Source organism: Hyperoodon ampullatus (assembly GCF_949752795.1).
Source record: "Hyperoodon ampullatus genome assembly, chromosome: 3".
Classification (NCBI taxonomy): Eukaryota; Metazoa; Chordata; class Mammalia; order Artiodactyla; family Ziphiidae; genus Hyperoodon; species Hyperoodon ampullatus.
In genome coordinates this window covers 165,777,519-165,800,827 of record NC_136916.1, presented here as the reverse complement: position 1 = coordinate 165,800,827, position 23,309 = coordinate 165,777,519, and the positions used below count along the sequence as shown (strand labels likewise).

Below are 23,309 nucleotides of genomic sequence, written 5' to 3'. Positions count from 1 at the left end.
TAGCTAAGTATGACAGTAAGCTCCTAGAGGCCATAAAATATGGCTTCTAATTTTTCTCTCCATGTCCAAGCACAGTTTTCAACAAGCTCTTAATAAATCCTTGAATCTCCTAACAGTTAGAAGACGTCACTTGGAGAGATCATACCAGAGAAGAGTGTAGAATATGGGGCCAGTGAGCTCAAAAGCTTTGCAATTAGCATGGCAGGAATCGAGCCCACAGGTGAATGCATCAGTCACAACAGGGGCTACATCAGAGCGGGTAGGTGGGCCAGTCCAGATCTGTCTCCACTGTGAGAGTGTAGATTACACCAGCAGCACAGCAGAATGACCAGAATAGCGATCGGTGACTTAGGTGCATTAAAAGGATGTTGTAGAAATCCTGAAGTAGATTTCTATCATACAGAGAATTTTCCTTACCTAAACCACTGGATTTACCCGTCCTCCATTCCCCACGTTTACTCCATCCCTGGCGTCTACTCAGTTTTCAGCCAAATCAAGGTCAGAATAAAGAGGCAATTTGGAGGGAAGTCAGCTAGATATTCAGGCTCCTGCAGTAATAGTCAATTACTGAATTCTCCAGAAGCGCCAACTCCTCTATAATGAAGTCCTCAGTTTTTAAATATCTTTAGAAATCAGGTGATTCAGTGTTGGCCACAGCCAGCTGGCTATTTCCTGCACTCTTATAAAAATAAGATGGTAAAATCCCAGGAGCTGGCTGGGGTTGTTAAAAGATAATCTTAAGCATTTTAACGCACATTATTCTTCATGCAACTTTGAGCCTTAACAGCCTCAAATCGGAATAGGACAGGAATCATATAGAAGAGAACTCAGCTTGCTGCCATTATCCTGCAGCCCGGAGACCCCAGCCAGATCTCCTGCTGTCCTGTGCGACTCCTGGCCACTCAGAGGCCACAGCAGCCAGAGCTGAGAATCAGGGCTGCAGGAAAAGCCATAGCTGAGATGCATTATCCTCACTCACTCTGAGTAGAGTGGATCCGAACCAAAATAAAACAAAAGTTTTATCATTTACATCAAGGTTCATACTGTGTGTTTTCGGACACGTTTGACATTGTTTTGATGCATGTGTGTGCTGTAGCACTTTTCTTCCTCCTTCTTTAGTCCTCACCAACCATGTAACATGTCCCCATACCTGGTGTGCTATTTGTACCTCTGGGGACGAAATGTTGGTCAACAGAATGTGTCACTGGCATTTCTCCTTCTTGTTAACAGGATTGTTCCCCTGCATTACTAGAGACCCTGATTGACTCTAGAAACATTCATTGGATAGTCCTTCAGATTTCTTATTCTGTGTGTGTGTGTGTGTGTGTGTGTGTGTCCGTGTTTGCCAAACTTACAAACTTATTATTTAGACCAACTTTTTAATTTTTTTTAACACTGAAGGTGATTGATGATGCATTAACCGGTATCATTTGCCGCATTCTATTTTGGAGAAAGTCATTTATACTGCCTCTTGGGCTGGCTATAGTAACAATTTTGACTAAGTGCTTTCTAACATTAATCTAAACCAATCCTTGATTTAGAATCACCTCCTTTCTACTCCAAGACCGGCTTGGTTATAAAGTTTTTCACTGGGTGTCTTAAAACAGTGAAAATGCTTGTCTATAAATGTAGTAAAGTGTCATTGTGATACATTAATCTTTAGTCTTTTCTTCCCTCTCCTGTTATAGGACTATGAGTGGTAACATATCTGCAAAATGTTTTATGGGATGTGGAGTGCAACATTTTAAGCCCAGGAATTGAAAACGGGATATGAAACAAGAAGACAGGGGAGGGAGGGAGTCGATCAAGGTCATACCTGTATATTAAGAATTTGGTGGTAGAAAAGCCAAGAAAGGCAAGCTCGCGTTTATAATGGGCAGGTGGCACTAGGAAGTGGTGAAAAACCTGCTGATCTCAGAAGACATGGCTGGGAGTTCTTTGCCTCATAAAGTCATAAAATTATGAAGAAATTAGCGACAAGTTATAAGCTATGATGTTGAGCATCCGATGTGGCCATTTTGTTTACCTGCAAATGATTTCAGTGCCCAAGAGCGAGCAGGGTTAGGACAGTAACCTGCATACCCACATGGACGGGTTCTGCACGTTGAAATATGAAGCCCATTCATCATAAAACAAGACTAACGGTTCTTAAAGATACATTTTCAGAGGGTGTTAATAATGCATAATTGGGAAAGTGTTCTGAGGCCATTTTGAAGGATGTGTTTGGAGGAAGGGTTGTTCCGAGTGCTGCTGAGTCAGTGCAGACAAGCTCGCCCTCACGCTGGTTTCTCTTCTGTTCTAGCACATCAGGTCCACCCCTCTGGCCGGGCAGCACCTTCTTCAAGAGAAATGGAGCCCTTCTACAAGGTAGGTCTCTGGCAGCACCCCCTCCCCTCCCCATCCCCCATCCCCCCACTACTCCTTTGCTCCTGGTGTCTGTCAGGAGAGTTCTGTCTGCTGCAGAGCGGGCACTCTGTGACTGCTGTGGGATGGCTCTGTTTGTCCAGTTCTCTTTATTTCTTCCTACTGACGTCTCCTGGTTGATATGAATTGTTAGTCTGAAATAAGACGGCTTCTTTGGTCTGTTGTCACTGGTCAGATTCCAGAAGTGGTTGGCTTGCTTTGGTGAAATTGGAATTACGTGGGCAGTTAGGATGCAACGATAGCATAAATGGGGCTGGTAAAATCAAACCCTATTACAGATTTCCAGTGCTTGGGCTGTGAGGAATGTTGTGGGTGTTTTGGCACTTGGGTCATCGTGGAGATCCACTTGTTGCTTGCTGTGCCCTGACGTCCATGTGTGCCTGGAAGGGTGACTGTGGTTTGTTCTGAGGCTCAGAGTTCAGACACCCTCCCTCATCCCTGCAGGCGTCATTTGCAGGGGGACATTCTTTCTGCTGTCCAGTCCATCCTCAGCTGCCTTGCGCGACTTCCTGTCCAATGCACTCAAGGGATTCAAACCGCCTTTCATCTCTACTTTTGCTGTCAAGTTTCTATAAAAATGGCCAAAGTTGAAGAAGAACACAGAACTAAAAATAGCAATGAGATGCACGCTAACTACTTCGAGAAAGTACTTTGGGGAGATGTCTGCTCTGCAGATCAGCTGGAATTGGCTGGCCCCCAAGTGTCTTCTGACTTCCCTTCCCCATTAGCCTCTCTTGATTGGCAGGCTGTCAGAGTGGCACAACTGGCCCAAAGCAGATGGATTTGGTTTTGCCAAGAGCTTTGGAACTGTACTGGGCTTAGGGTGAGGAGTTTCAGTGCATCTTGGTTGGTGTAGAGCTGTTACGCCTCTTTTCCCTAAAAGTTACATGCCCAGGGCCAGCCATGTGTGTGAAAGGAGTAGGATATATATGTAGCTAAGAAAAGAGGCATTTATCTTCAGGTTTCCAGAGTAGCTCAAACAATTGTGAGAGATGTCATCACATTTGTGCTATTGTTTTCAAGGCCATACAATTGTATGTTGTCTTTTTAATAGCCTGTGAAACTGGGAACTTAAGAATTTCTTTGCATCTTTCCTTGGTCCAGGTGAAATGTAGGTAGGCAGGTCTGATTAATCCTAATTTTAATGACCATCATAAATATCCTAAATATTTAAGAAAAAAAGGGAACTCCCTCCACTCTCAAAAATTAATACATAATTTAAAAAAAATCTATTCTGTTCTCCCTTCAGAAAGTGTAAATGGAGACCAATTATGATGAGCCTTTGGGTTTTTTCAAGTGGATTTCAAAGTTATGTGCATCCTTATGTTTCCTCTAGATCTGTAGCAATGATACGAATATCATTCATGGTTGGATTATTTTCACAAAAGGGATTTTATTTACTTAGAGCATTTTCTTATAGGATTTTTATTCATTAAGTTCCACATTAGGGAAGATTTGCTCTGAGCATGTTAATTTTGGGTTATTTCTGCAGGACAGAAGCCTGAGGGAAAAATTGACAAGGTTTATGAAGCTGAGGGATTTCACCGTGAGATTCTGTCTCATGGGCGGTAGACTTTTCTTCTTTTCTACATAGGGTTAAACATTCTCTTAATTACTCTGGGCATTGAGAATTAAATTATTACAGATTTCAGATGCTTGTTGAATCCACATCCAATTCAATACATCCCATTTCCTTTTTATGTACATGTGAAACTTGGAAGTAGCGTGGTGAGAATTCTGGAGTGTGGGTGGGGATTTGCTAATGTTTTTTTTCCTGTTGTGTTTCTTCATTTGCTGTATCTGTATAGAGCGTTCACGAGACACTTACATTGTAATGAGGTTTTTTAAACTCTGTGCATGTTCTTCTGAATTATTCTTTTTTAAACTATTTTATTGATGTGTAGTTGATTTACAGTGTTGTGTTAGTTTCTGCTATACAGCAAAGTGATTCCGTTTTATATATATATATATATCTTTTCCATTATAGTTTATCACAGGATATTGAATGTAGTTCCCTGTGCTCTACAATAGGACCTTGTTGTGTATCCATTCTATATATAATGGTTTGCCTCTGCTAATCCCACACTCCCATTCCATCCCCCTCCCACCCCTCCTCCCCCTTGGCAGCCACTGTCTGTTCTCTATGTCTATGAGTCTGCTTCTGTTTCGTAGATAAGTTCATTTGTGTCATATTCTTGTGTTTCTCTGGCGGGCAGTACTGGCTTATCAAGAAGTTGCTGATGCCCACGAACAAAAGTTTTACAGTAAAGATACGGGCATAGAAAGAAGGGAGCTGCCCAGTCATGGCAGAGGAAGGTTTAGTTTAGAATCAAGTAGAAGAAAATGTAGCTGATTTATGCTCACTTTCTCATCTTTATACTTTATATTTTCAGTATATGTCCACATTTTTTCTTTATGTCTAAAGCAAGCAGGAGGATGTTTTTCTAGATAATCAGACTAGGAAAGAACTCTGTTAATAGGTTCCAGCCACAAGGATTGGGATTGCAGGCCAGGAGGATCCCCTAAAAAACCCAGTTTCTAGAAGCAGGGTAGTAGGTGAAGCTTGGTCGCACAGGGTGACACAGGGACCCAGCAACCGGCCAGCAAAGCCCAGCTGTGACCGTGGGCCCTGACCACAAGCAGAACTGGCGAAACCGGACTGCACGGGGCCGGGGAGAACCTTCTCTGTGAAGTCACCCTACGGGTTGAGACTAAAAGAATCCAAAAGCAGCAAAATGAGCAGATGTCCCCCATTGCTTCGAGGACAGAGCCTTGTTTTTGACAGGAGGGAGGGAACATGGGCATGTCCCTTCTTGGGAGAGTTGACACTTGTACAAGGCCTTAAAAAGTAAATAGATGGGGGTGGTGCCAGGAGGGAAACAACCAGAGCACATGGGCATGAGAGGACCACAGGTAGAGAGAGCGATGGGGACTCTGTGGGGGTGGATGCAGAAATGAGGGCTTTGTGGGCACTTTGGAATAATGACATCATCATGCACTCCAAGATGTTTTTCAGAAGAAAGCTGAGATTTCCAAAGAGGAAGTAATGGAAGGTAAAACCTGAAATCAGTGGAACAGAATGACCTAATTGGTACAGTGGGAAACTGAGGTGTATTGTCTAATAGTTGTTTGGTTTATAAACTGTTGAGCAGAGAGGTAGTATAGTTATTTTTTTCCAGCATAAAACCAATTGCAAGAATCAACTGGAAGCCCTCAAGGTCCTGTTGAGGGCGGCTTCTGTGTTTCGGTTCTTGCAGATTCACTGGCAAGAGGGCCTGCTGAATCATCTTGTAGTTTTGAGGATAATGGGGTAAGATTTGGTTTGGATTACACCAGGCATGGGTACTTAACATAATTGGTCATTTCATCAATTCACAGTATTTATTTTAAATGCCATTTAGGCTGCTAGAGACATTTTAGTATGTTAGCAGTTTCAGTGCGTAGAGAGCACTTCAGGTCTTGTACAATAGTAACCTAGCTGATTGCCAGAAGGGGACAAACCCTTTGCTAAAAGGGGACCCAGGATGGGGCCCAACAGATGAGTGTGGCTTATTCAGAGCCCTCAGGAGTGGCCAGCTGACAGGTGTCCCCAACTGTCCCCTCTGCCTGTCTCTGTGTGTCTTGGTGACAGTCTCTGTGTGTGAAATACAGTTTTTTAACCATCTTTTTTTTTTTAACTTTTACTAGACTATAGTTGATTTACAATGTCGTGTAAGTTTCAGGTGTACAGCAAAGTGAATCAGTTATACATATACACATAGCCACTCTTTTGTAGATTCTTTTCCCATATAGGCCATTACAGAGTATTGAGTAGAGTGTCCTCGTGAAGTACATTTTAAAATTTCTTAGGTTATAATATCTCTTATTTTCTTAATTAAAAGAGTAAACTGGGCTTCCCTGGTGGTGCAGTGGTTGAGAGTCCACCTGCTGATGCAGGGGACACGGGTTCGTGCCCCGGTCCGGGAGGATCCCCCATGCCACGGAGCGGCTGGGACCGTGAGCCATGGCCGCTGAGCCTGCGCGTCCGGAGCCTGTGCTCCGCAACGGGAGAGGCCACAACAGTGAGAGGCCTGCGTACCACAAAAAAAAAAAAAGAGTAAACTATTATAAGTTTTCTTCCAAACTCCCTGGCCCCAAACTCCCCCGTCTCCTTCTGCCACATAGACACACATATTCCCTTCACCCATGAAACTTAAAATTAGGTTACTTTATTTAAACATCACCCTTGGATGAATTATTTTAATGAGTCCGTGATTCCTAATTAAAGACATTCCTCACCTCTGGTCTGACCGTTCAGGGTCTGCTCCCCGGAGGGTGCATCCCACAGCTACACATGGCATCGCTGCCCTTGCTCGCATCGTTTCTTCTACTAAGACTTGCTACGAGATGCCACCCATCCGATCCTCCATGTCTGCCCCCCTTTGGCCTTCATAGGCTTTCTAGGCCTCCGAGCTCCCCACGGAGTTTTGTTCAAAGAGAAGCTGCTGCCTTTACAGCTCTGAGCCAGCTGACCGTCTGGGCCTACCCACGCTGCCCCACCTGCAAGCATTTCATTAGTCTCTGTGTGTCAAGCACTGGATTGGTCTGGAACCTCCCTGGGAGGCCCAGGGCCTGCCGCCTCCACCACTGACCGCCCGTCCTGGGGTCAGACCCCATGTCCCAACCCTTCTTGCAAAGCAGCTCAAGCCCTGATGCCACCACAGGTCGTGCAGACCTGCCCAGTTACCAACCCCCTGCCAGCCTTCTGGGCCCTCCCTCCACTTTTCTCCTCTCTATCCCTCCTGTATGGGGCCACTAATTATTATTAACTCTCTTCCCATAGGATGCAGGGGTGGAATTCAAATAAATTCCCTAACACGCATAGCAGATGCTTATTTCTTTTCACTTCTGACAGCCCCCGGATGAGCTAATGAAATGGAAAGACCTTCCAGGCCTTTTCAGTGCACAGAGCAGGGCTGAGCTGCCGCAGGCCTGAGTGCAGATAGGGGAAAGGAAACCAGCTCTTCTGCTGTCAGATGCATGTTGTCCCCATGAGCGCACAGATGTGCTTGCCACTGGTGTGAAACACGCAGGAAGTGGATTATGCCCAGTAGATGACCTGCTTTGGGGAATGCCAGCTTCCCAAGTTCTAGGCCGGCTTCATGCACTTACTTTGCTGGGAGTCCTATTATGTATCGCCCACTCTCCACAACCCTTACGCCTTACCCTCTCCCATAGCTCCGCAGTGGGTTTTTTCTGGTAAACTGTATGCAGTATCTCCCTTTGGTTGTGTTTGGGGCTGTGAAAGGCTCAGCAGCAAGTAGTCAGTATATCTGAAATGAGTTCTCATGGAAAGGAGCCCTGGATTACCAGTGAGGGGACCTGGCTGTGGTCCCAACTCTGCCACTTGGTAAACTCTGACCTTGGGCAAAACTCAGGCATCCCTAGGGTTTCATGTTCCTGCCTGTGAATCAAGGAGCGGACCTCAGGAGTGGCAGGGGTTTCCTGTGGATTACAGCTCTGATCCATACTAGCAACTTCCCTAAAATGGGTCGAGGACTTTCCTGGTGGTCCAGTGGTTAAGACTCCCTGCTTCCACTGCAGGGTACACGGGTTTGATCCTTGGTCGGGGAAGATCCTGCATGCTGCGTGGTGCAACCAAAAAAAAAAAAAAAAAAGAAAAGAAAAAATGAAATATAGTAAAGTGAGTCAAAATGGTTTTGAGGTGAGCTCAGGGGTGGAGTGCCACCTTCAGCCAGCAGTGCCAGCAGATGGCCCACGGAGAGGAAACAGGGTGATGGCTGCCTGGCTACATCTTGACCCTTGAACAAACCCTTTCTCGTGGATCGTAGGGAGGAAACATACTACAGATTTGGACAACCTGGAAAGGACCCATCTTGGCCTCGTGGGCACCTGGCTTAACCCTCTCTGTGGGGATAAGAATAAACATGCTTGCCGTATGGGGTTCTTATAGGACTCAATGAATTCATATCGGTAAAGCCCTGAGAACAGGCTGAATTCCCAGAGTTAGTTATTATAACATTTTACAAAACTATGAATCTTAGGAAAACAGGGCTAACATCCTCTGAATGTGGTGTCCCTGTGCTATTTCTCTTCTCTGCTAAAATTTCCCTTGTCCATTTGTTGGGGCTAGTGATTCTCAGAACAGGGCAAAAGATGGGATACCCCGGATCCTACTGGATTTATACGTGAATCTGAAAGACAACTTGTTCAACTCTTTGTATCAGATTCCTTTCAAATAGGACTGCTTCCTTGTGAGGTCCACCAGCTCACAAAGACTGAGTTATACCCCTTGCTGTACAGTTGTACATACCCAGCAGGTGCATAGATAACCACGCAAAAAAGCACGGATTCAGCACCACATCAGCCCAACTTTAAATCCCTCTCTGTTTGGGCACCAGCTGTTTGACCTTGGGTCTCAGTTTCAGTTGTCTGTAAAATGGGGCTATGAGTTGTGCTCCCCAGAATCTTTGCAGAGATTAAAGGAGGGTGTGAACGTGGAAACATTTGTCCAGTCCAGTGCCTGGCCTGGCACCTCACAAACACTTAATAAAGAGTGGAGTTAACCCTTGACTCTGTTTCGTGCCCGTTAATCCTGGCCGGTGTATTCAGGGTGAAAGGTTCCAAAATTCCTTAAAGGAGTGGTCTCCCAAAAGCCTCTCCTTTGCATGATGTCCAGTCACACTGCCAGCCTCGCCAGTGTTTCCTTTCTGATAGAACCAGGGTGTCTGCATGGCCTGGGTCTCTAGTCCAGGCACTTCCTTCTTTCTCTCCATCAAGACACAGATTGAAGGTTTTGTTCGGGTTTACCCTGCCCCTCCCCTACACATTTCTTTCCCATTTGGTTGCAGCCTCTGGGCTCTTTGGCTTCTTTCATCTAATCTGCTCCACAAGCTGACTCTTTTGTCCATTTTGCAAAGAGGGCATCCACCTAATGCATAAATCTCTTGATTCTTGCCCCCAGGCATACCGTTTCAGAAAAAAAAAAAGCAACAGTAATAACGGAAAGGGAACAAAAAAAAACCTCTCTACGTTTTCCCCCCAGTGCTAATTGCCTTCTGTCTTTGTTTGGCCTGCAGAAGCCCTTTGGTTTTTCCGAGGAGCCCTTCTCTCTTGGCCTGTTTGTCTTACTGTTCTGCCCTGAGTTATTTGTACAGATATTTATGTAATACAATAATAAAGTCACCTGGCTGTTTTTGTTTACCATCAAGTGAAGTTAAAGGGCTGCTGCTCTGTTCTTCTCATCACTCAAGTTCTGTGTGGTCACTGAGAACAGGCTCTGAAGTTAGTTAAAAACTGTAAGGAAATGCAGTTTTATTTTATTTTTACCCCCATCGTTTTTTGTTTTTTTTTTTTTGTTACGCGGGCCTCTCACTGTTGTGGCCTCTCCCCCTGCGGAGCACAGGCTCCGGACGCGCAGGCTCGGCAGCCGTGGCTCACGGGCCCAGCCGCTCCGCGGCACGTGGGATCCTCCCGGACCGGGGCACGAACCCGTGTCCCCTGCGTCGGCAGGCGGACTCTCAACCACTGCGCCACCAGGGAAGCACCCCCCCCATCGTTTTTTTTATTGAAGTGTAGTTGTTGTACAGTATTATATGTAACAAGTGTACAGTATAGTGCTTCACAATATTTAAAGCTTATACTCCATTTATAGTTATTATAAAGCATTGGCTGTATTCCCTGTGCTATACAGTATATTCTTGTAGTTTACTTTGTACCTAATAGTTTATACCTCTTAATCCCCTCCCGCCTTTCCTCTCCCCACTGGTAACCATCGGTTTGTTCTCTACATCCGAGTCTGCTTCTTTTTTGTTATATTCACTAGCTGGTTGTATTTTTTAGATTTCACATGTAAGTAATACCATACGGTATTTGTCTTTGTCTGACTCTGGAAATGCTATCTTAAAAGAAGCCTTTGATAGAATTCTGACCTTCACTGTCTTTTTTTTTTTTTTCTTAATTTATTATATTTATTTTTCGCTGTGTTGGGTCTTTGTTGCTGCATGCAGGCTTTCTCTAGTTGTGGTGAGCGGGGGCTACTCTTCAATGCGGTGTGCGGGCTTCTCATCACTATGGCTTCTCTTGTTGCGGAGCACGGGCTCTGGGCATGCAGGCTTCAGTAGTTGTGGCATGTGGGCTTCAGTAGTTGTGGCTCATGGGCTCTAGAGCGCAGGCTCAGTAGTTGTGATGCACAGGCTTAGTTGCTCCGCGGCATGTAGGATCTTCCCGGACCACGGCTCAGACCTGTGTCCCCTGCATTGGCAGGCGGATTCTTAACCACTGTGCCACCAGGGAAGCCCTTCACTGTCTCTTGGGAATCTAGATTTGCCCCAACTTCCCAGTGTCTGCAGCCTGGCATGGACTCTGAGAAAGCACCAGCCAGATAGCCTGTGTTTTCCTATCTGACTTTAATTTCAGCCAGTCTCTGTACCATTGTCCATAGAAACGCTTTTCATGAAAATCCAGTGTTGTACTCGGCCCTATAGACAGAAATAGGGAAGCCAGCAGGAAGTGCCAGCTTTACCAGGGACCTGGCATTGAGCGCTTCCTCTGGGCCAGGCCCCTGCCGGGTGGGTGGGTGCAAGCTGGTTCTGCTGTTTCCAGAGGAAGGTGGAAACTGGGGCAGGAGTTTAGGAGATGGAGGGCAGGGCCGGAGAGGGAGTTTTAGAAGTTGTCAATCCAGAAATGACCGTGGAAGTTACGAGCCTAGATGAGATTTTCAGGGGGTTATAGAATGAAAAAGAGGGAAAAGCTCCATCTTGAAGACCTAGATTTGTGATAGAAAGAGGAGTGCAGCTGACAGCAAGCAACCATGGCATCAAAGAAGCCGCTTAGTCAGAAACTGGAGGAAATCACTGAAATGAAGGGAGAGAGTTTCAGAGAGAGGGGACTGGGCAAGAGCAACCCCTCTGCGGAGGAGCCAGTGGGGGTGTGGGGGGGATGGATGGGGCTGAAGAGAGCCACCTGTGGGCTCTGATGATTAAAGTGGCAGCAGGGCCTCCGGGGCACGACCGCTCATCTTCTGTCTCTATGGACCTGCCTATTCTGGACGTTTCACATAAATGGAATCAGACAGTAAGTGACCTTTTGTGTCTGGCTGTATATATTCTTTACACTATTCCTATATTAGCTTTATGCCTTAGGTATTATTACTCCCGTTTTGCAGATGGGAAAAATAAGGCCTGGAGCAATTGTGCTGCTCAAGGTCACAGAGCCAGGGTCAGAAACCTGGACTCACACTCATCTCTGGCTCAAAATGGCATCAATATTTCTAAACAGCTTTGCACTTTACGTGTTTAGACGGACAGTCTGCTGTGTTTTGCAGACTGGAGCTGGGGAGAATCCAGTTATAATGCTTAAAAGCAATTTATAACGAGACAAAAAGATGGAAATGAATGCTTGTCTTCTTTTGCTTGAGTAGTTAAGAGTCTTCTTTTGTCCCCTCACATGACTATTGTAAACAGCTAACTTTAAGGTATTTTCTTTTTTTTTTTTTTGCGGTACGCGGGCCTCTCACTGTTGTGGCCTCTCCCGTTGCAGAGCACAGTCTCTGGACGTGCAGGCTCAGCGGCCATGGCTCACGGGCCCAGCCGCTCCGCGGCATGTGGGATCTTCCCGGACCGGGGCACGAACCTGTGTCCCTCGCATCTGCAGGCAGACTCTCAACCACTGCGCCACCAGGGAAGCCCACTTTAAGATATTTTAAAGACTGAGGAAAGAGAGAAAGGGAAATCCTGAGATTAGTCATTCAAAGATTAATGCAATGAGAGGGCGTACTTCTTAACAGAATGAATATTTTATTTGAGTGTATCTGAATTTTGTACTAGGAAATAGATAAAGATAGTTGTACACGGATTACAATTCAGCAACAGGAATATTTCCTTATAGTTTAATTTTTGGAGCATTTAAAAATGTTTTCCTTGTCTATTAAATTGTATCATGTAGATGGTAAAACAAAAAGATTAGACAACTTTGGATCGTATTGTACTGCAGAGCCTGCTTTTATCAAAGTGCTCAATCTTAAAATACAGTTGAAAAAGTCATCCCCCTTGAAGTCCTGTTTAACCGTGCGTGGATGGAAGTTTAGAAATATTTCAATACAATTGCCAAGAGGCTTACAATGAAGAAGAATTTTTTAGAAGAGACTAAGGGAAATGTTCACATTACAGTTTCAGAAGTGAACTTAAAAGCATCCACCTAGGGCTTCCCTGGTGGCGCAGTGGTTGAGAGTCCGCCCGCCGATGCGGAGGACATGGGTTCGTGCCCCGGTCCGGGAGGATCCCACATGCCGCCGAGCGGCTGGGCCCGTGAGCCATGGCCGCTGAGCCTGCGCGTCCGGAGCCTGTGCTCCGCAATGGGAGAGGCCACGACGGTGAGAGGCCCGCGTACCGCAAAAAAAAAAAAAAAAAAAAAAAAAAAAACAACATCCACCTATAAACTGCAAGAGGTCAAGTTTGTGTTCTTGTTTGGTTCCCTTGACGACCAAAAGGTGTGGCTTAGAACTCCTGGGTAGTACCCGCTGCAGTCATGTGATAGGTCAGGAGTGTATGCCTCTGTGTGTGTGTGTGTGTGTGTGTGTGTGTGTGTGTGTGTGTGTGTGTAGATGTGACTCCCCTGTCAACCCCCTGCCCCTCTTCCTCTGGTGTTTCCATCCCACAAAAGATGGTATGAGGATAAAAGACATCAGTTTTCAATTCAGGCCTACCTGGATCCATTCCCTGCCTTGCTGCCTAATTGCTGTCTGACTTTGGGAAAGTTATGTAAACTTCTTTGAACTGCTGTAAAATGCAAAAATACCAGTCTTGCAAGATGAGTATAATTATATGTGAAGATTAGATGACAATCTGTGTATTGTCCCTGGCACTTAGTAGGTGCTCCAAGTGTAGCTGCCATGGCCACTACTTTCCCTCCAGGGGAGGCAGCATGACTGGGAGAGAAGAGGATGGATCTTGGAGCTGGCCAGTCTTGGATGCAAAGGCCAACCTCTGCCGTCCACCAGCTGCGTGATTTCAAGCAGCTTATCCGATCGTTCGAGCCTTTGCAGCCAGTAAGACAAATAGTAGTGCTTCATGGGATTTTGTGAGAATTAAAATAGTGTATGTACAGGGCTGGCACAGTGCCTGGTGATTATTGTGTTCAGTAAATAGAATTCATTATGTTTATGATAGCATTTCTGCGATTTCCTAAGGTTTTCAATTCCTTCCACCCCCAGACAACAACATAAAAAAAAAAAATCCTTGCCCAGTTGAACTGATGTTGTATCTTCAGGAATGTTTAAGACTGTTTTCAGCCTCTCTGAAGCTCCTGCTACATGAAGGCAAATGTGCACAAGATATGCACAGGAGGAGGAGAACTTGAGCCCTCGCCAGCTGTTCTCACGGACGCTTTTGAGTGACTAAGATCTTGCAGAAATGTGACACAGAAAAAGAAGTTTCCTTGGGGACGGTTTGGAATAGTTTGTGATCTGTATTCCTGTTTCTTCCTCTTAGTGTCTTGATGGTGCCAGAATATGAACTATTTGCAAAGATGCGTTTCAAAGATGGGAGGGAGGGAGAGGGAGATAAAGAAGGAGAGACATACCTGCAATGATAAAGAACTTTAGAACTTTGTTTAAATTAAGGATCTCGTTGAACTTGTCCCCTGCTTCATGGTCACTGTAGTGCACATGGTTGGCCCCTCTTTGGGCTGTGATTTTTTTTTTATGTGTCATGCTCAGGGTGATCGCATTCTGCTTATTGGATACACCTTGCAAGGAGGTGTTAGAACCACAGGTCTGTGCCTGATGACACCTGCCAGTAGGGCTACTGTAACCCAGTGTCTTGGCTATGGAGTCATCTCCTACACGTTGGACAAGATTCTGAGGACATTGTGACAAGAGACAAAAAGCCTGTGACATATAGAAAGGCCAGTTCTGTGTTTATCATTTGTGTGTACCATATTTCTCAGACTTTGAGAGACTTCATTTTTTAAGTTTTGCCATGGTTGGGAAATGAAACAATTATGAATGAAGTTTTCACTTTTAAACTTTTGCAGCTGTTGTAGGCCCTAATTGGGGTGCTCACGGGGACGGCATGGGTACCAATAGCCATATCAGGGCATCAGTGGCATCTTTTTTCTCTTGTGGGGCCCACTGTTCACTCCCCCAACATGATATTGCAACATAATATTACAAATGAGTGGTGCCAACTTTTTACAGGAGCTCCCTGGCCTCGGTGATTGGTTGAGAGACAGGCACATGACCCAGCCCAGGCCAGAGCTCTACCCTGGCCTTTCTTCTCTCGGGTATGGGAGCTCTAAAGGATGTGCTATCATCACAAGGCCTTCCACATATCAATAGAATTGACCAGTGTACAGGAAATGGCACCAGCGCAAAGAAGCAGAGACAAGGGACCACTCTACTACAGTCCTTCCTGTGGTTCGATTAGATGAGCTCATAAATTCTCCTTTTTACTTAACCCAGCTTGACGTGGGTGTTTCTGTCTGTGTGTGTATGTGTACATCCAAGAGTCCTGACCAATAAAGAATCTCGATAAGTGAATAGCATCCATTCAGCTAAATATATATCACTGATGATTTCTGTGTGTCAGTGAAATTCCAACCTCCCCATTGTCCTAGGAGGCCCACTTAGTGGTTTGGCTGTCATTTGAAAGAAGACGAGCTTGGAGAGCTTTCCAGAGATGGTGACTTGAGTTAAACAAACAAAGTAGGATCATGGTAATCATAATACCTATTCTCTCTGTCCCCAAACTCAGCTTTGCCTTTGGTGGGAATAGGCTCAGAGAGACTCAGATTGAATTTACAAAGTGGCTGCCTGCAGCCTCTTGGGCTACAGACTTTGACTCTAGCATTTTCCCAGTGTTCCCAGAAGAAGTTACGAACAGCACTGTCATCAGACCAGCTTGGATCACATGACCGTCTGGAACCAGCGCTGTAATCAGAGGAATGGGAGGTGTGGGTTGGTTTACATGGGGGGTGGAAGCGTCACTTGGAAGCACATGGACGGATGGGGAAATGGAAGGGTCTTCAGATTGCAAGTCAGGGTCAGTTCCCAAAGAGCGGGAAAGGAACTGTCCATGACAACAGCACAACCATTTTAAAAAACGAGGCAATGGGCAAGAAAATGTTAGGTTACATATGCAAGTATTCGTGGCCATCAAGTGGAAGGTCAAAGGCTGAGTGCACATCTTCCCCTTTGAGACTCTTCTAGCTTTCTTTGCACGAGAAGGGCCATCATCCACGGGTGTACAGGTGCCAAGGTCTCAGGGCATACGGTGGTGTCGGTCAAGTTAAGTAATTTCACAGAGGCCCAGGATCTTAGGCAATGATGACATTCACCTTTCCTGGCAAAGTGGGGGTCAGTGGAATGCATTACTTTAACCAGACTTGCCTCATTGGTGATAAAGGAGAGACAGAAGATGAGATACAACTTCCCTTTTGTTGAGAATTAACCTTGAGCAACCAACCTTGGGATGTTTGAGAAGTTCTCTTAGCAGCCAGAGTTGATCCCCAGGGTCCTCACTTCAGAATACAAGATGCTTGGACAGTTAATGTATGAATCAGCTAGGGCAGCCACAACAAAATACCTCAGACCAAGGGGCTTTTGCAACAGAGATTCATTTTCTCACCGTTCTGGAGGCTGGGAGTCAGCAGGCTTGATTTTTCCCGGGCCTCTCCGTGGCTTGCAGGTGGCCACCCTCTCACTGTGTCCTCACATGGCCTCTTCTTTGTATGTGTGCTTCCTCTGGTTTCTCCCTCTTCTTAGAAGGACACCAGTCCTATCAGATTCGGGCCCTATTAGGGTCCTGTCTCATTAGAGCCTCAGCCTTACTTCCCGTTTAATCTTAATTACCTCTTTAAAGGCTCTGTATCCAAATTCAGTCATATTGGGGTTTAGAGTTTCAACATATGAATTTGGGGAGGGGGACACACTTCAGCCCATAATAGTGAATTACATGCATATATTTCACGAACATTCCTTGATTTCCTACAATGTGCCAGGTACCCTAGCTGTGACATCACAGTCTAGCTGGGAGACAGAATCACTAAGAAGCCTGGGTGGTTTGTGCCACTGCAGAAGGGCTCAGATTCTGGGGGAAGGAAGTCATGAGTCAGGGAACACTTCGCTGAGGGGTGCTGCTTGTGCAGCGCAAGGCTCTTGGCCCTGCAGCTCCTAAATCTGCCCATAGGGACTCCTTGACACGGTTAACTGTGCCCTTCTCCGTCACGTGTCGCTCCGGGCCTCAGTACCAAAGATGTGTCATATTACATCAATGGTGGAAATGCTCACTTAGCCAAGCTTACGAAGTCATGAAACCCACCCCAAAGGCACAGGTCATTAACAAGTGCACAGACAGTCATATGTGACGTACGTTGCTTCGAAAGCAGTGGCGAGATACAATGATCCAGGATGGAGATGGGAAAGTCACCATGTCCGTTTCAGGTAGCTTCCCTAATTCCTGGCAGGAAAGAAGATGGGGAGATGAAAGAAAAGTGTTCCGGGCAGAATTGTGGGGAGATTCTGAGAAAGGTAGTAGAAGATCGGTTTGACTCTGAGGTGAAGGGAGTGGCTAGATAGTGGCATTGGGCTGGATGGTGCAGTTTAAATCTGGAAACCAGCCGTATAAGGAGGGGTCAAGAACTGAGAGCCAATAGTCATAAACACCAGAAGCTCCTGCAGGGTGGTACCCATCATATCACATGATCACAGCAGAAGGTGGTCAGGGTGACTTGGATCGTAGTGGTCATCACTGGTCTGAAGCCAGAAAAAGATGCAAACAGCTTTGCTGAAGAGGTGAGAGGAGAGTGGCAGACCCAGAAGTAGCTTGGGTGGAGGTGAGGTGTGCGGGGCGACTGGGCACGTGAGAGAGGTGTTAGAACCTCACATACCATTAGGCTGGGATGCTTTGCATTTCTCTCATTACCCAGTCTACTTAGGAAAAGTAATAATAATCACATCTTAAATCAGTATAATTTGAAGAGTAATTGGGTAATGAAAATCCAGTTCAGAACCAGAGATGGAGCCTCTTCAATTTCACTTGCTGGTTTCCAACTTAATTTTTAAAATTAAGATAACCTCTAATGAGTCTCAAAATTGTTCACAATCCAAACTATAGTGAGGGGAAGATAAGATGCTGAGTGAGAAAATGGATTTCATGTCAAAACCCGCCATACTGTGTGTGTGTGTGTGTGTGTGTGTGTGTGTGTGTGTGTGTGTGTTGAGGGTAAGGAAGGGGGCTCAGGGGTGGGATAGTTCTTCTCTATATAAGGACATCAACTACAAATGGCATTTGTTGGACATGTGAATCAATGAATTTGGAGAAAAATGGGATTGTCTAGAATAGGTTTTGTGCTGCAAAACAGTTTGGCTTTGGAGGGACCTGACTTTGATACTGACTCTGACGGTCCCTCGTAATCAATCTCTCGCTCTCTCTCTTTCTCTCTCTCTCTCTCTCTCTCACACACACACACACACACACACAGCTGCACATTCATTTACATATGTTCTTCTTGGCTTGCTCAGATACTCAGCCTTGAGCTTCTGTTTCTCCATCTGTAAGATCAAGGAGGTTACCACCTAGCTCTCAAGAAGTAAATGAAATCACGTTCAAGCCAGTGCTTTGTGGTCCTGACGGTGTGGTCACCTGAGCTCAGTGTTGCCCCAGCCAGAGCTCACAGGGAAGGTGGGCAGAGAGAAATCAAGTTACGGTTCTCCTTGGGGTGTGAGGTAGTGACTGGACGGGGTAGAAGGGGGCTCCTGAGGTGCCAGTTTGGTTACCTGGGTGCTGGTTACCTGGGTAAATTGTTTGTGAAAATTCACTGAGCTGGACACATATGTGGACTTTGCTGGGTATATGTTACTTCAGTCAAAAGTTTCAAAAACGATTCGGCAACAAAAATTTCATTACACCTGCTTGATCTCAGATTATTTTTTATGCATATGTAGTGAACCTCAGAATTCTTACATGATTAAAAAAATGAGATTGTCATAGATTTTATTAAATCAGTGTACTAAATTAAAGCTGGGTGAAACAAAATAATGAGAATTTCTCTCACAATTCAAGCGTGTTTTATTAAGGCCCACTGAACCTGCTTTTTATTGATATTGTTAATAAAATATTTAGATTCCATTTTGAACATGCCAGCTGGCAAAGATTACTGTAATGTCCATCTTTTCTGAGACTGGGTTGTTATTTTTTAACACTCATAACCAGAGAGTTAGGTTCTTAAGTGTAGATTAAGATGAATCTATGTGACTATAAGTGACATTAGAAAAAAAATGAAAGCTCTTTATCAAAAACTTTGAGTAGGTCTTTGCCAAAGCACATAGGAGACTCATGTAAAAGTGTAAAAGTTTATCTAAACAAAAGTGGTTTTTCTTTGCCTCATAGTGTCTTGATGGATAAAATCGTCGGTGAAGTAATTGATCTAGAAATCATTATTTAAACCTTGAAACTTCCTAGCAAGCATTTTGCTAGTGGAGAAAACGTGTTTGAAAACTTTTGAGATTTAAAAACAAGCAGGCCGGGGTCAGGGTGGTTGGGGTGCAAAATGGGTGAAAGGGTCAAAAGGTACAGACTTCCAGTTATAAAATTAAAAAGACTTGGGGTGTAGTGTACAGCATGGCGACTATTTAATAATACTGCATTGTATGTTTGAAAGCTGCTAAGAGAGTAGATCTTAAGTTCTTATCACAAGAAAAACAATTTTAACTGTGTGGTGATGGAGATTAACTATACTTACTGTGGTGATTATCTCACAATATATACAAATATCAAATCATTACATTGTATGCCTAAACCTAATATAATGTTACATGTCTATTATATCTCAATTAAAAAGAAAAATAAAAACAAGCCAGGCCAGTTACACTGAGATTTGTAAGCTTCCAGTGGAATAGGGAGTAACCAAGATCTTTTTCAACTGATAGCACATAGAATTGTGGTTGTACCTTGAAGGTTGACTTAGAAAAGAGGACCCTTCCTCTGTAGCATTTGTTGAAATGATTAAGGTGTTCAGGAAAGCCTGTCAGACCACTGAACCATTTGTTATCTTCAATTAATCTCTAAGTCTTTACATTGGCCCTTTTGTAAATACTAAGTGGCTAATGCTGCGTCTTAAATTTTCAAATCTTCTAAGAATGTGTTGTAATAATAATAATAATTAAAAAAAAACATAGCATCATTTTTATGTTACTACTCAGACCTAGATTTTGTCTTGTGTGTTCCCAAGCCAAAGGCTGTGATACTCCCCTATTTCAGGGACAGAGGGAATCTCAGATATGTCCGTATTTGTTTTTCCCAAAAGAGTTAAGACAGTATTACAGTATGCTTTCTGTTTTTCAGCAAAGCTTAAGTACCTACACGTTCTGATTGTGATTAGTTTAAGTGTTGAGAGTCTACACGGTACAAGTGTACTTTGCTTTATTGTGCTTCGCAAATATTGTGTTTTTTACAAATTGAAGGTCTGTGGCAACCCTGCATCAAGCAGTTTTATTGACACAGTTGTTTCCAATAGCATTTGCTCACTTCATGTCTTTGTGTTTTGGTAATTCTTGCAATACTTCAGACTTTGTCATTATTATTATATATGTTATGATGATCTGTGAACAGTCATCTTTGATGTTATTCCTCCGAGTTGCTGAAGGCCCAGATGATGGTTAGCATTTTTTAGCAATAAAGTATTTTTTAGTTAACATATTGCATACTTAAGAGACAACAGTAGAATGTAAACATAACTTTTATCTGCACTGGGAGACCAAAAAATTCTTGTGACTTAGCTTTATTGCGATATCTGCTTTATTGCGGTGGTCTGGAACCGAACCCGCAGTATCTCTGACGTCTGCCTATAAATATTTCTGAAGGACTTGCTTCACTCCTATAGTCATTTATACCAGGCTTTGAAGTATCAGTAGTGTGGCTTATATTCATACCCTACATCAGGTGTTCTGCTATTTTTATCTCAGTGATAGTGCAAGAAAGTACATACCCTTAGTTTTGGGGTCACATCATAGTACAAAATTAAGTTGTGGGAGTGTCTGCGTGTGTCTCTTACGTGACTTAGCATATTTTTTCTGTCCTAATTTGTCCTCATCCTCCCCTCTTGTCTAATTAAAAAGTACTTGCTTCCTTGTTCGGAACAAGGTAATTTTGTATTCGGGACTGTTATTTTGGCGATACCAGCAGAGCGCCACAAATCACACAGGCCTCCAGTTTGCACTTGGTGCATTTATGTAGGAACCAACTAGAGTCATGGAATTTCGGAGCTGGAAGGCTTCCTAGACACCCAGCTGGCCACACCCTCAGTGAGCAGACAGGTAAGCTGGGCCCAGGGAGTCCAGGATCTCTGGGTCACAGGGCAGATTGGTGGCAAAAGCAGCCCTCCCCAGGCCAGGCCAGCTCTCCTTTTCTGCCACCCTTTCAAATTGGAGTAAACTCCCTTTCTCTTCCTGGTATGCTCAGAGGTATGGAAAGGAAGGAAGGAAATCCCAAAGGACATTGCATGATCAAAAGCAGTAATATAAAATGGATGCTTCTTTCTTATCACACTGGCACCAGACCTGGCCTCGAATCTCAGCTTTTCTTTATTTTTTCTTCTAAATTTATTTTATTGTAGTATAGTTGATTTACAATGTTGTATTAATTTCTGCTGTACAAGAAGTGATTCAGTTATATATATTATATACACACACACATACACACATTCTTTTTCATATTCTTTTCCATTATGGTTTATCATAGGATATTGAATATAGCTCCCTGTGCTACACAGTAGGACCTTGTTGTTTATCCACCCTATATATAATAGTTTGCATATGCTAATACCAAGCTCCCATTCCATCCCTCCCCCACCCCACCCCCTTGGCAACCACAAGTCTGTTCTCTATGTCTGTGAGTCTGTTTCTGTTTCATAGATAAATTCATTTGTGTCTTTTTTTTTTTTTTTTTTTTTGCGGTACACGGGCCTCTCACTGTTGTGGCCTCTCCCATTGCGGAGCACAGGCTCCGGATGTGCAGGCTCAGCGGCCGTGCCTCACGGGCCCAGCTGCTCCCAGGCATGTGGGATCTTCCCGGACCGGCGCATGAACCCGTGTCCCCTGCGTCGGCAGGCGGACTCTCAACCAGTGCGCCACCAGGGAAGCCCTGTGTCATATTTTAGATTCCACATATAAGTGATATCATATTTCTCTGTCTGACTTACTTCACTGAGTATGATAATCTCTAGGTCCATCCATGTTGCTCCAAAAGGCATTCTTTCATTCTTTTTTGTGGCTGAGTAATATTCCATTGTATATAGGTATCATGTCTTCTTTATCCATTCATCTGTTGATGGACATTTAGGTTGTTTCCATGTCTTGGCTATTGTGAATAGTGCTGCTATGAACATAGGGGTGCATGTATCTTTTTGAATTAAGAGTTTTCTCCAGATATATGCCCAGGAGTGGGATTGCTGGATTGTATGGTAGTTCTATTTTCAGTTTTTAAGGAACCTCCATGCTGTTTTCCATAGTGGCTGCACCAATTTACATTCCCACCAACAGTGTAGGAGGGTTCCCTTTTCTCTACATCCTCTCCAACATTTGTGATCTGTAGACTTTTTAATGATGGCCATTCTGACTCGTGTGAGGTGGTACCTCACTGTAGTTTTGATTTACATTCCTCTAATAATTAGCGATGTTGAGAATCCCAGCTTTTTTACCCACTAGCAGTATTGTATCTTTTCAAGTCTCAGTTCCTCCATCTGTGAAATGCGAAGTAAGACCCACCAGCCGAGGTCACGGGGAAGATTTACATGGGGTTACCTCAATGCCTGGCATACAGTAAGCACTCCGTAATTAGAAACGACTACGACCATGAGGCTTGGTGGGTTTCCTTAGGTGCAATTAGAAATTGCACGCCCCACCCCAATAAAAATTTAAAACAAACAAACAATAAACAACAACAACAACAAAGAAACAATAGTTCAGCCTTCAGGCCAGGGTCCTGATTCCCCCTCAAGGAATACACATAACAATAACTTTGAGCTGTTTTGAAGATACTTAAACCCCCCACCAGGTGGGAGAAGTTAACTGTCTGCTGCCCACAGGCATGTAGACCCCAAACTGGTTGGAACCAGAAGGTTGATATGCGGACTCCCACTTACCTCCCCACCAACCAATCAGAAGAATGCCCACGAGCTGACCACGCCCTCTTTGAACCATTATCGTAAACCTCCTCGCTACCCCTCCAGGTCAGAACGTGTAGTTCCAAGGGCATGAGACCGCTGTGGCACCGTTTGCCTGGCAAAGCCATAAAGCTCTTCTTTTCTACTCCCCCCACCCCCCGCCAAAAAAGAAAGAAAGAAAGAAAGAAAGAAAGAAAGAAAGAAATTGCACGCCCCTGGGTTTAAATCCAGCACACTGCTTCTGTGTATGGCCCAGACTGAGGCTGACCCCAAGATACATACATAAGTGAGCATTGAGAGGGCATCTACTGAAATTTTCATTGTAGTTACTTTGAGCCATGGGATCATGGGTAGTTTTTTATTCACTTTCTACTGGCTGCCATTAGGTTGTGTTGGTTAGACAACTAAAGTATATAAAAGAATAAAATAAATTTTACAACTGCTGGTTTATGTTCATTAGGTTATTGTTAGTGGTTAGTTTACATCTTCAAAGATCGAGCAATGGGCTTCCCTGGTGGCGCAGTGGTTGAGAGTCCGCCTGCAGATGCAGGGGACACGGGTTCGTGCCCCGGTCTGGGAGGATCCCACATGCCGCGGAGCGGCTAGGCCCGTGAGCCATGGCCGCTGAGCCTGTGCGTCCGGAGCCTGCGCTCCGCAAGGGGAGAGGCCACAACAGTGAGAGGCCCGCGTAACGCAAAAAAAAAAAAAAAAAAAAAAAGATCGAG

At 44.6% G+C, this 23,309-nt stretch overlaps 1 protein-coding gene across 1 annotated transcript in view; it reads left to right on the top strand.

Annotated features, from left to right (window-relative positions):
- Window positions 1-23,309, top strand: part of FOXN3 (forkhead box N3) — a 238,618-nt gene that overhangs the window by 115,737 nt on the left and 99,572 nt on the right. Inside the window, exon 4 of the mRNA XM_079701401.1 lies at window positions 2,303-2,367. Coding sequence (XP_079557527.1) covers window positions 2,303-2,367 — 65 coding nt within the window. The remainder of the gene's footprint in view (window positions 1-2,302; window positions 2,368-23,309) is intronic.